At 39.4% G+C, this 13,928-nt stretch overlaps 1 protein-coding gene across 9 annotated transcripts in view; it reads left to right on the forward strand.

Annotated features, from left to right (window-relative positions):
- The window catches only part of Vinc (vinculin), a 158,621-nt gene that overhangs the window by 99,137 nt on the left and 45,556 nt on the right, over positions 1 to 13,928 (forward strand). For all 9 annotated transcript variants that reach the window (XM_083134335.1, XM_083134336.1, XM_083134339.1 and 6 more), the window contains exons 14-15: positions 6,183 to 6,274; positions 10,779 to 10,869. In XM_083134335.1, coding sequence (XP_082990461.1) covers positions 6,183 to 6,274; positions 10,779 to 10,869 — 183 coding nt within the window. The remainder of the gene's footprint in view (positions 1 to 6,182; positions 6,275 to 10,778; positions 10,870 to 13,928) is intronic.

Raw genomic sequence — 13,928 nt, forward strand, 5'->3', positions numbered from 1 at the left:
CAATATGTCTTTTTATATACCACTTTTCATCCATTTTTTCACTGATATAACACCGATATTTTATTTTATTTACCGCTTTTGAACCCGAAATTGACCCAGCTTTTGTACCGAAATTTTGCCTTTTTATTAACCAAAAATATGTTCCTCTACTTATAAGTGTAAGCAAAAAAGCATCATTTTCTACGACACTATATATCCACCACAGAATGGAAAATTGTGTATGGTTTATGAACTTTTTCTGTTGTTTTTATATTATGGAGATCTGTTATGGTGAAATAATGTACCTTTGTTACCTTAACCTGAAGGCTAGATGCACGTGATTGTAGCACTCAATACATTTTATGCCGTTTGTAATTTTATGTTTTACTCTTCAAATTTTCACGTGTTTTTGTGTGTGTAGAATGAAATTTGCTAAAAAAAGATGTGAAAGTGAATATTCATTATAATTAACGGCTTATATATTTAATTGGAAAAACAAGGTTCAAAAGCAAAAATCAAGATGATAAACATGTCTGGAAAGAAATCATTTTTGCAGTGGAAATCTGGAAATGTCAGGGAATTTCATATAAAAAAATCTTAGCAACCCTGATTTGGAAAAATGCTCCCTTTGTCCTGAGATTCTCATCAAGGCCCGTGTTGAAGTATATGTATGAGACCAACCTCTCCACCTACTTCGAATTGGAGGAAGACTGCCTTTGCCATCAGGTTCTCATCAAGGCCTCTGTTGAAGTATGTGTGTGTCACCAACCTCTCCACCTCCATCCATTTCCAGGATAGCTTCCTTTGCCCTCAGATTTTCATCAAGGCCCATGTTGAAGTCTAACTTTGTCCTCAGGTTCTCATCATGACCTGTGTTGAAGTATAATTGCATGACCAACCTCTTTACCTCCATCCATTTGGAGGAAGTCTACCTTTACCCTCAGGTTCTAATCAAGGCCTGTTATGAAGTATGTGTGTATAACCAATCTCTCGACATTTGGAGTAGGTTTATATTTTCCCTCAGATTATCATCAAGGTCAGTGTTGAAGTATATGTGTGTGACCAACTGCTCAACATCCTTCAATTTGGAGAAAGTCTACCTTTGCCCTCAATTTCTCATCAAGGCCTGTGTTGAAGTATATTTGCATGTTCAACCTCTTCATCTCCTTCCATTTGGAGGAAGCAACCTTTGCCCTCGGATTCTCATTAAAGCCCATGTTGAATTATATGTGTGTCACCAACCCCTCCACCTCCTTCGATTTGGAGGAAGCCTACCTTTGCACTCAGATTATCATCAAGGTCGGTGTTGAAGTATACGTGTGTGACCAACTGCTCAACCTCCTTCGATTTGGAGAAAGGCTACCTTTGCCCTTAATTTCCCATCAAGGCCTGTGTTGAAGTATATGTGTGTCAGCAATCTCTCCACATCCTTCGATTTGGAGGAAGACTATCTCTGCCCTCAGGTTCTCATGAAGGTGTGTTGTAGTATATGTGTGTCACCAACCTCTCCACCTCCATCCATGTGGAGGAAGGCTAAATTTGGTCGCAGGTTTTCATCAAGGCCCATGTTGATGAATGTGTGTGTGACCAACCTCTCCACATCCTTTGATTTGGAAGAAGCCTACCTTTGTCCTCAGGTTCTCATCAAGGTCTGTGGAGAAGTATATGTGTTTGTCCAACCTCTCCACCTCCATCCATTTGGAGGAAGCCTACCTTTGTCCTCAGGTTGTCGTCAAGGTATGTGAAGAAGTATATGTGTGTGACCAACCTCTCAACCTCTTTCGATTTGGAGAAAGGTTACCTTTGCCCTTAATTTCTCATCAAGGCCTGTGTTGAAGTATTTGTGTGTCACCAACAGGCGCGGTTGGCCCTATAGCGCACAGGATCAGTGAACCCCCAGTAATATACGATAATCACCTCGAGAATGAACAATAAACAATGTCTTTACATTTTCACATTATTTCGCTAAAAATTCTACACAATAAGTCATGTATTTGTGCCCGTAATACGGTGAACTCTTTTGCTGAGAAGAAGAAACCGCGATTCTGCCGCCCTGATACAGACCCTCAGTTGAACCCCCACAGGACAGCTCTTGCCATTGTGAAAGCTTCGTGCGGGAGCAGAAGCTCGAGGAGGGTATAGGACAAAATACATGGAAGATGAGATTTGCAGAACCTATGTTCAACCCAACGGTCATGCGCAGTTCGTTCTCTCGCAGAAGGTGCGGGACAAGGCTCCGATCTCGCTGCTTCCTCCCTTCCAGTGTTGCTGTGTGCAGTTCAAGTTTGAAGCGCACACATTACATATTCAATATTCTCTTTGTATCATTTTTGTACTGAACTTCTTGGAATAAATGCAAAATTGTGGCAGAGATGGATGAGTGGAAACAAATAAAAGCTGGAATTAGATGCGATGAATTAAAATAAAGGAGATACATTACCAAAATAGCTCGTGCATGCATTCAGAGGTTTTTCCTTAAAGGTGGAAACACTTCGGGTTCGCGAAAGAGAAAGAATGGCGCGAAGACGTGACTCGCTGTCGCTCGGTGTCAATCGTCTCAAGTTTGTTAGTTTTTGAAGTGCTTGGATACTTGTTGGAAAGTATTAAGTGATGCTGCGAGTGAAGCGAGGGATGGACTTTACCTAGGTTATGTCACATGATGCAGTGTAGGCGTTGCTGTCCGCGCAGGTAAGAAATGACCGATAAAAATGCACGTAATTAACGTAAACGAACTTCCTTGTCCACTGAAAAAAAGCGTGTGCTGGTCGACCAGCGTTGCCAACCCTTCAGCTATGAAAAGTGCTGTTCGAACTGTGAAATTATGCTAGAACGCCACCCAATTGTGCTAGGGCAGTATTATTATTATTAATAATAATAATAATTATTATTTTATTACTATTTTCAGATGTTATATTGTATCCCACCCTAAGATCTATTTATTTTATTTATGCCTTAGGGTCTCTGGGAGAGACAATGAGGGTGGATGAAGAACTGATGAAATGGTCTATGGACTATGGGATGGAATAAAAACATAATCACATGTCCATGCCTTACCGAGGGTCGAACTGGAGCATGTGGCTCAGTAAATTTGTAAAAATTCTTCACATATTTTTTCTAGCAGATGGGGAGAGGGAAGATGACATGACACAGTACAAACGTCGTTACCTTTCAATTACTGCAGGCGGGGGTGGGGGGGGGGGCGGTGTATAATCTATGGTATAATTTACAAATATCTTTCATATACTACTGCATTTTTGTTTTTTATATGGAAGGACGTATTAACCCATTTCCACCTCCAACAAATGCTCATACAATGCATTTCTATGTTTCTATGTAAACTAACAACATCCCCCCCCCCCAAAAGGGAAAGGAAAGGAGAACAGGTACTCGCCAAAGGAACACATAAAAACCGCCTCTTTCCTACTCCTTTCTATATTTCTGAGCATACGACTCCCATTTCTGGTTTCAATCTCCACGGCCTCTTTTTTTCTTTTCGGGAGTTTAACAGTTACTTCTTTTGCTATTAGTACCCATTTTTCAAAATTGTTCCAAATATATTTTACAAAAAAATTAAAATGCAGGAAAAAACACTCACAGATACACTCAAACACACGCTCAAAAATACACTGAAAGACGCACGCACCAAGAATTAAAATCATACACACGAACAAAGGTTTTTTCGCCCCGGGAGACTGCTTCCGAAATTTTAAGATGCCGACCGAACCAAACCGAACACAAGCTGAAGACAAAGATGATCAAAATTTGCCGACAAAGGAGAGCGGCACATGAGCTTCACTTGTCAATCCAACTTTCTGCTAAACATTCTTCTCGCGAAAATACAGGCACCGCATATGGCACCCCTTGTGTCGGTACTAAGAAAGGACAAACTTTTGAGGGTGGGCCTGCCCCAACCCTCCTCTTCGATTTTATGGCAGGAAGATGTAGAAGAGATGCAAGGCGTTGATGAGGGAAGGGATCCCTGGGCCGATTTACTCTATTTTGTTGGAAATATGTCCACTTCCTGAAATAGAGATGTGCAGTTACTTTTGTTTTTACTTCTTCAAAGCACTTTCCTTTGAGGTCAATATCTACCGACGGTTGCAGATTATGCCACAGACTAAGATTATGCTAGATTTGGCTGTTATGTCAAACACAGGGTGCTAGGTGCCAAAGATGGTTAAATTATGCTAGGTTTAGCACCATTATGCTAGGGTTGGCATCGCTGTGGTCGACCAGCCCCAAATTTGAACAAAGCTATCTTGTATCAATGAAAGGGTCTCAGGTTCGATTTCTAGTATGCACATGCCATTAGTTGCATTTCCCTTTAATAAATGTAGGACCAGTTCTGATTAGTCGGCATGGACGTCCGGAAGGGGAAAAGGGGGCAGCCCCCCATGGAAATTGAATGTAAACCAAAAATTATATATTACACGCATATAATTTAATTTCAGTCACAGTAATTTTTGGTAATTATTATAAAAGCATTGCAGTAACTTCAGACTGAAGGAGTGTTTTTTGCTCCTCCTGAGGAAAAAATATATTACTTGCCCCTACTTGAGGACATCCATTCCAACAAAACTCAACTTTTTTCATAAAGGCACAATTTATTGTAGTTTCAGCCCTAAATTTATTCGCACACCCCTAATACAAAACCTTATACTCCCATATAAAAAAATTCTGGACAAATCTTTTAAGCCCCCCCCCCCCCCCCCATCCTTTTGTTAGGCGAAGGAAGTTTATTTTGCGGAAACTGAATATATGTCACATGACTTCAGTGAACCCCCGGGTAAATAATGCACGAGCCGCGCCTGGTCACCAACCTCTCCACCTCCTTCGATTTGGAGAAAGGCTACCTTTGCACTCAGGTTCTTATCAAGGCCAGTTTTGAAATAAGTGTGTGTGACCAATCTCTGGACTTCCTTCAATTTGAAGTAGGTCTACCTTTGCTCTCAGATTATCACCAAGGTCGGTGTTGAAGTATACGTGTGTGACCAACTGCTCAACCTCCTTCAATTTGGAGAAAGGCTACCTTTGCCCTTAATTTCTCATCAAGGCCTGGGTTGAAGTATATGTGTGTGACCAAAGTTTCCACATTCTTTGATTTGGAAGGCTGCAACCTGTATCCTTATATGTTTTTGGTTTTCTTGCGTAGATTGATTGTTCTTTCTTTTGGCCTTGGTTTGATTTGTTGAGTTACTTCATTCCAATATTCCAGATAAGCCTTTCTCTGGTGTTGACTCAAGCCCAGCTGTTCCTTAAATAATTTTCCCCATTCCTCGGTGCTATTTGTAAATTTACTGTTAATTGCTCTGCATATAGGAGAATGTGTTTCTACTGAAAACAGTTCTTCACATTTGACACCCTGAGAAAGAATTGTATTCTTATACACTTCTGCAAAGTGTTCAGTTAACTTTTTTGCTCTAGTGAAAGGCAAGTTTTTGTGATAGTCACATTGGTAGATGCTGTCGTCGCCTTGTAATCAAGGGGTCCCGGATTCGATACTCGGTGGAGGCAATACTCCCCCCCCTTTTTTTGTCCTGTTTAGAGTAAATTTTTTCCCTTTAAAATCCGGTCTCTACTGATAACATTATTAGAATATGTTTCCTGTTCATTTGTTCCACTTTATTCCTCCTCCTGCTTTAATTTTTTTCCTTTGGAGAGGTGTCCATTCATTCCGCAGATGTGGGTAGTGTTAAGAGACTAGAAGGTATTCCATTGCAAATTCATCTTCATGCTTGCTGGCAAGCATAAATGACACATTCACAATAAATTAATTAGATCAAAACTTTCAAAAAATGTTGCATATAATCTATTTTGCGTAAAAATTTTCAGCAAAAAATGCAGGCTCTGCCAGGACTTGAATCGAAGTGTCTGACATACCATGTAATTGCTCTAACCACTGAGCTACCGAGCCAGCCTGGCCTCGCCTGATTTTTCGCTATCGCTGTTTTACCTGCGTGAAATCGTCTTTGGCAGTGCTACTGCAACGGGATATGTTGCCTTTGAAACACAGTAGACTTCGACATTGCCTGGTTCCTCCCAGATGTTAATTATTGTAGATTAGACACACACAGGAGATGTACTAAGTAATCCTGGTCGAGCCTGCATTTTTCGCTGAAAATTTCTACATAGTATATCTCCTGTGTGTGCCTAATCTACAATAACCTATTTTAGTTATTACATTCTTGTTTTCATTCCTCAAGGTGTGACACCAATGGTTCAAGATGCAAAGGCTGTGGCTATGAATATAACAGACCCTGTGTCTATTACACGCTGGAGGGATTCCAACAGAGCGGTAAGCAGATGTTGTTTCACTAATGCTTTCATAGTGTAATAGTGTGTGCGAATTAATGGGGGGGGAAATGCTAGGGATTTCCCCTCCACAAAAAGAGAATATCCTCAACAAAATAAATTTATTTGAATCCCTGCCAGGGATGTTTTTATCCCCCTCAAAGAAATGCAACTGAAAGCATCCATTTTTTAACTATGTAATAAACAACAGAAAATCATGCATGTCTATTAATGATTCAGTTATCAAGGACTTCCCCGTCGTGAGCTGAGACAACGGCAGGCTGTTTTCCATTAAGTTTTCATGGGATAGAGCTGATATTTTACATATATTAAATTGTTCACAAGTAACTTGTTGGTGGGTTAAATGCACTTTAAGTTTGAACTTGGCAATAGAAATTTGGTCACGTTTTTGGTGTTACTATATTCCTTTTCCAGAATGTCTGGTGTAAGAGAACACGAACATGTTCTTGGCGCACGTTGAAGGGTGCGTGCCTTGACCAATGAACGCACGGAGTGGAGGGGCATGCACGGGAGGGGCGACTCTACTGCGGTCCAGTAGTTTTGTGGTAAACATGTCAGCTCACATCAGGAGAGCACCGCATAGTGTTGACTGTGTTTGAGAACCTATTTGCACGAGGTAAAATAGTAAATGAATGTGTTTTGGAGACAGCTGCCCTAACGGGAAATGGGAAATCCACCGTTTATAATATCTGGAAGGAAGTGAAACAATCGCGAGAAAAGGATGGAACATCCCTGTTGGAAACACAGACTTCGATGAGTATGCGCTAGAGGCATTACGAAGGCTCATTCACAGGGAATTTTGGTTTTTAGGGTGCCAGTTGTGCAAAAAATAAAATACATGCGTAAACAAATAAGTTATGTACCATTTACAGACCAACTACTGGCGTTCTTGCATTGCATTGTTTTCTTAAAAGACAATAAACACGTGATATTATTTGTTATTTGTGTAAAACAACACTGGCCATTGTTGAGAATAAAAGAAGGAATTGGCAGCAGAAAGTGTTTTGCTTTACGGCACTTCGTTGCTTTCATCCTGCACCCTTCCCCACCTAGTCTGGCCCCACCCACAAGCTTTCCCCTTTGCGGGTCGCTACTCCAGACATTCCGGAAAAGTTGTATAGTTTGATAGCTCTTTTTGTGTATGAGTTCAGGCTTTCTTAGTGTGTAAATATACTAAGTGTTTCTAAATTATATGTAAATACCGGGTGGGCCATAAGTCAGTTGTCACTAGCAATCGTTAGACTTTGTTTTGCCTAGTGTAGTGGAAGTCAGTTGTGAACTTTGCTAGTGCATATTACCCAGCATTCTTATATTGGGTAATATGCACTAGTCAAGTTCACAACTGACTTTCACTACACTAGGCAAAACAAAGTCTAACGATTGCTAGTGACAACTGACTTATGGCCCACCCTGTATTATCATAAGATTTTATGACCTAGGTTAGAACTAATGTTCTAAGGTACTTAGAACCACACGGCAATAGTTTAGTGCACTGGTAACATATACGAATTTGCATGTCCAAAAAAAATTCCTCCCAAAATATCACAAATGTGCCACCGAGTAGGCATCCGGCCCAAAGCAAAAAGCTTAATTCGCACAGTGGTTCAGTAGTTGGTAACAAATTGTTTCCCAAGGCTAGTGATAATAGTGATGAACAATAAGTTATGCCTGCATCAGCCGATAACCAATTGAGTGCAGATTAATCTGTCCAATCTCTGTATCTCTACTTTCATAAATAGGAGTAATTATTTGACTGGAACACTGCGTATAAAGCACCAATACATAAAGTTAACTCAAGCGTCAGGTTTTCCCGTATCTTGAGATGGGTGCAAATAGCCTGCAGGGCTGCTATACCCATTTCAGTTTTAACAATCAAGTATCTCTTACATGCAGTACATGTACTAATGACGGTGCCTCTACCTGCCAGTCGCGGATCCAGAAGTTACAGTTTGGAAGGGCAAATTTCAGTTGGATACCTTACCTCACCGAAAACTAATTCTAACCTATACTAGCCCTGTTTTATGTAAACAATATATAATACTGTGGACAGGAACCAAGCAGACTTCGATGTTATAGAGGTTAGCATGTTTTTTTTTGTTTGTTTTTTTGGGCAAAAATTAGGATTGAGGGTTGGAATAAATGGTTATTGAGTTTGAGTTTTAATGCCACTTTAATGTCTTCATGAGTTACCGTACCCAGGAGCCCTTCATTACAAGGGGACAATATTACCAATAGGTAGAGGCACATATTTTTGGTAAATAAAAAAGCAAAATTTCGGTACAAAAACTGAGTCAATTTTGGGTTCAAAAGCGGTAAATAAAATAAAATATCGATGTTATAGCAGTGAAAAATTGGATGAAAAGTGGTATATAAAAATACATTTTGGTTTTAAAATTGTGAATATAATCCTAAATTTGATTTAAAAACTACACTTATTCCACAGAATTAACATTTCACTTCTAATAGCACATTTATGTTATCAGAGTATTAAGTTTATTTCTGTGTAAAGGAGTCAATTTTTGCTTCTCCAATATTAAGAACAGAATTAATCTATTTTCTGGTAATTGCATAACTCTCAGGATAATTCAGACCTCAGAAGGTGTTGCGTCGGTGAATAAACCCTAAATTTCGTGTTTGAGTTAATTTCGCTTTTTGCAGTTCATTTCGCATTATTTCGTGACAAAACATGGTCACAAAATGCATCTCTCACCTTTTAAAAACATGAAAAATTAACACTACAATGTGTTTTTTCAAATTTCGTTTTTTCGTCAAAAACGAAATATGCATGCCCCTACCAATACGCCATTGGGGAGACCTGAAATAGATGGTTATTATTGTATGTCATTTTCATAATTTCTCCCATTGCCACATTAAATTGAATGATCAAATATGAGGAGTAAAGTGAATAAGCAAAGAAAACATAAACCTGTTCTCTCAATGCATATTGGGCTCCATCCCCTTTTGAGACACATTGCACAGTGGTTTGGATCCAATATTAAACTGTAGGCTAATTGGAACTGGACCAATCAGGAGAGGTGACTCCCTCCCTTCCCCGATTGCCCTTCTATGAATCCAAGCCTGCTACCTGCAGGTGTCTGTTTCTTTAGTGAATCTCACCTTATCACAGTTCATTTAGCCAAGAGTTGCAGAAAAACAGAAAAAAACAACAAAAGAATAATAACCATAATTAGGTTCAAAACTTGAATAAGCTGCTTAATTAGGAAGCTTCTTTTGATGTTAGACCACCACATTTAACTTTTTTTTTTAATTTTAATTTTTTTTATTTTTTATAAACAGTGTTACTTCCTTGTTACTTAAGGTACTCACATTGTCCACGAAGCTGTTTTACATTATTTTGTATTAATTTCGGTAGCCATTGCCACCATCCTCATTGGCTACCAAAATTAATACAAAATAATGTCAAACAACTTCGCGGAAAATGTGAGTACCTTAATTATCTATTACCGCGTCTCTCATTCCCATAGTATGAATTCCTTGTTACCTTAACATTCTTGGGAATATGATTCCTTGAGGGATGTAAGGCACTCAAACGCAACCTCTCTTCCATGTAGACTGCATTTGTGCAGGCTAACAAGGCTCTGGCATCGGTGTACCCACAACCAGTATAATCCCTTGTGGGGTTGTGATTTGCCCTGTTATATTCTGAGTAGCCCCTCATCTTTTAACCTGGGTATGGTAAGGGTCTTGGTCCTGTATAATATGATGAATGCAAATAGCCTAGTTGCTGACAAACCCACAATTTAAATTTCAATCAATCAACACACTTGGTGGCATTTTTTTTACAATCTAATTAGGTTGTCAGGATTCAAACCCAGCACCTTTGCCATCGTAGCATCCTGAGATAACCAATTCACCATGGAGACTGGAATGAATGTTTGTAATTATCCTTCACCAATTTCATCTATCACCTTTCATCCCCATCTTTGTGATTAGCCCAATGATGCAGAAAAGTGATGTAAAATAAACTAACCAAATCCAAAATTTTTAAATGCTGTTGATGAAACTCCAGGATACAACCCTGGAAATGCATATTTGCTGGGGATGGGACCGATTAATCGGTACTCTATCGGTAAAATTACCGATTATTTTACTGATGCGATATATCAATAAATATGTGATAAATTAGTGCAAAATTCCACCATTTTGTTGTAACTTTTATGGATAACCTCCATGCTTCACTTTATAAAAAAGTAAATATCTAAATATGCAACTTATTTTGCACTGCAGTCACCTTGAAACAATTTATTAAGGAGGTAAATGAACCTTTCAGGTTCTTCAAGGACCATTTCTAATTTTATATCGGATCGGTAGAATATCGGTTATCGGTACTTTATCGGTATCAGTCAAAATTTCATATCAGCCCATCTCTAATATTTACCATATGAAACAGAAATGACTGATGCTTATTTTTTTATTTTTTTTGTAATGTTCTGTGCACTTATCTACATCCTCCTTTCCCTTTCTAGTTGCTGAATGCAGTCGGTCAGGTTCGCCATGCAGTGACAGTTGCACCCGAAATTCCTCCACCTCCAGACATGACAGAGCTTCATATCAACGGTAAGACAACTTATTTTATTCTTCACTTGTGTTTGCTGTTTATGTACCATCGCAACATAGAAATTGCATAGAATATTTTGTGTTGGAGCTACCATTGAAGGGACAGATCTTAGACTGACATGCATCTTCTAGGATTCACCATGTTATTTTTGTATATCCTACTAGGATGAGAAACTAGGGGGTGGGCTCTTGTGAACATCGAAAGCTCTTCATGATAAAGCATGAGAAATGTGGTTTAACATGCATTGCACAAGAGATTGCTTCCCCCTATGTTGCTTATTTAATCACTTGTTAATTTCAGAGAACTGCTGCCTCCAGTTCCATAAGACAATGGTTTCTCAAATGCACATTCCTCCACAATTAACAGGCGATTAAAGAAAAGTAACTTGGGGGAGAGGAAGTTCTCCATCAGGTATCACAATCGTTGTTAGGAGGAGGAGGTATGCGTTCAGAGCTTTCACTAAAGTTGTGGGCCGAGTGCCAGACTTTAGTCTTTGCATTCGGTGGCAGGTACTTTGATTCTAACTCTACCAGTGCTAATCAGTATGTTTTTATTATGCAGTCTCTTCTCCACTTGGTGGAAATAGCCAAATTGTAGACTTTCTCTTCAGATTTAACATTTTATTCTTTGGTCAGTTCTCATTCACTATTAAAGTTACTAATTTCTTATTGGAATGTTAGGTTGTGCATCAGGAACAAATTACTGTTGGCACACCTACATCATTTTCTGCAGTTGCCAACACAGAATTCTTTCATTTTACCATAATCCATAATACTTTTGCCAAGTTAGTTAGGGATGGGGACGGTTTGTACGTTCATTCCTTTATATATCTTTGTTTATATACGAGGACGTATCAAAAAGTTTGGAGACTAGTTCTGTAACAGGCCAACAGATGGCAGCTCAAGGCTGCACGCACAGGCACAGGGAGCACCAACCTTGATAAGGCAGTGTGCCAAGAGACATCGTCCTGTGTACATCATGAGCTGTGCAGCTGGTGCTCTTCTGACCACGTGCGTTACCACGTCTGCAATTTCATCATGGACAGCAAGTTAGAACAGAGAAAACGTGAAATTCTGTGTGAAACTGGGCAAGTCCACCACAGAGACACGCACGCTTCAAGAGTGGAAGAACATCACTGGAAGACGGCATGCTGACGGAGTTCTTGGCAGACTTGGACGAGATGTTCCTTCTGCTCCTGGGTCTGCAGCCTGGGGACGAACTTGGCAGCAACACGGCACATGTTCAAATCACACGTGACACACCGACAATGGCAGCAATGTTGTGGATTGTTCTCCGACGATCCTCATGCACAAGTTGCCGAATGGTTTCGACATTTTTCGGGTGTTGTGCTTGTTGATCTCTCGTCGTCTTCCAGTGATGTTCTTCCACTCTTGAAGCGCGCATGCCACTCAAAACACCTCGCACGACTCATCGCAGCATCGCCGTACACTTGCCGAATCATGTCAAGTGTCTCTGTGGCGGATTTGCCCAGTATCATACATAATTTCACGTTCGCTTGTTATTCTAACTTGCTGTCCATGATGAAATCGCAGATGTGGTAACACACGTGGTCAGAAGAGCACCAGCTGCCCAGCTTACGACGTACACAGGACGATGTCTCTTGGCACACTGACTTATGAAGGTTGGTACTCCCTGTGCCTGTGCATGCAGCCTTACGCTGCCATCTGTTGGCGTGTTACAGAACTAGTCTCGAAACTTTTTGATACGTCCTCATATATTTACATAAATTGTGATTTTTCACCAGCCAGCACAGCTCCATTTGCAATCCATGTACACAAATTCGAAAAACATTGCACTAACAGTTAATACTAGGGCCGAGCCGATACCACTTGCAACCAATACACACAGTGGCATGCCTAAGGGGGGAGTGGGCTCATTCTTTAGCTAAGTATTCTTAAAATAAAGAACATTAATGGCAGGAAAATATCCTGGGTACGCCACTGAATACCCTTGCTGATAACTCTTACAGATTTCCACTGATACTCTTGCAAATTTATGCATTTAACTGGAGTGGAATACGTACAAAATAATATTAATCAATAAATTGAACAATTAAAAGTTGTTCAATTTATTGATTAATATTATTTTGTATGTATTCCACTCCAGTTAAATGCATAAATTTGCTTTAAAATATTTGAGAATTACATATCAAAATATTAAAATGCCTGGCATGTAAACATTAAATTCATTTTTTCTCCCCACAATGCTGGTGGAAAGAAAACTTCAATTTTTTTTATTATTTACGCTATATTTAAACTACAAAAATGTCATGTCATGCCACATGTCACAAATGCCAGAAAAGTATCGGTAAATAAATTTCCACCGATACTTTGAAATACAAATACCACTGGTATCAGCCAATACTGATGTATTGGTGTCTGCTCAGTCTAAATTAATATGCATAATATGAATATTATGCATTGCAATACAAATTTTCGGTTTCCAATCTTGAATTCAAATTCGCATCAAGACAATACCAAATGTGGGAATGAACATAGTTATATCTTCAATAAACAAATAGCACTGAAGTTTTAAAATCTTGTCTAGTTTTTAATGAACATGACTCCTGTATCTTGAGTCACTGAAAAAATTTACATGCAAGAAAATTGATTTTAAAGTTGGAAACTAGGCAGCCAGTGAATACTTCTGATGTGGTGTTTGTGGAATTATGTAAAAGATTTTAAGTGTTTCAGTACTGCCTATTTATTGAAGATATAGTAAGAATGTTCAGTTCATAGCTTCACATAAAACAGAAGAATGTCAAAATGTAATATGTGCCTTGTAAAGAATTTACTACAAATTTTTCATATCGTTAGAAAGGGAAGTTGCATCTGCATATAGCGATGCACTTTGCCTTTTACTTCGTATATTTACAATCTGGTGGTGTTCCTAAATGACCATCTCTTGAGTACAATCAGAGCATACTCATGAAGCCAGGTTCAATACCTGGTGGAGGCACATGGCACAATGGTTTAGATCCCACATTAAACTGTAGGCCCAGTCCCGATTAGCCTATCTGTGCATGAAGTGGACTTAA

This window comes from Lepisma saccharinum, chromosome 13 (assembly GCF_977018435.1).
Source record: "Lepisma saccharinum chromosome 13, izLepSacc3.1, whole genome shotgun sequence".
In the NCBI taxonomy this organism is placed as follows: domain Eukaryota; kingdom Metazoa; phylum Arthropoda; class Insecta; order Zygentoma; family Lepismatidae; genus Lepisma; species Lepisma saccharinum.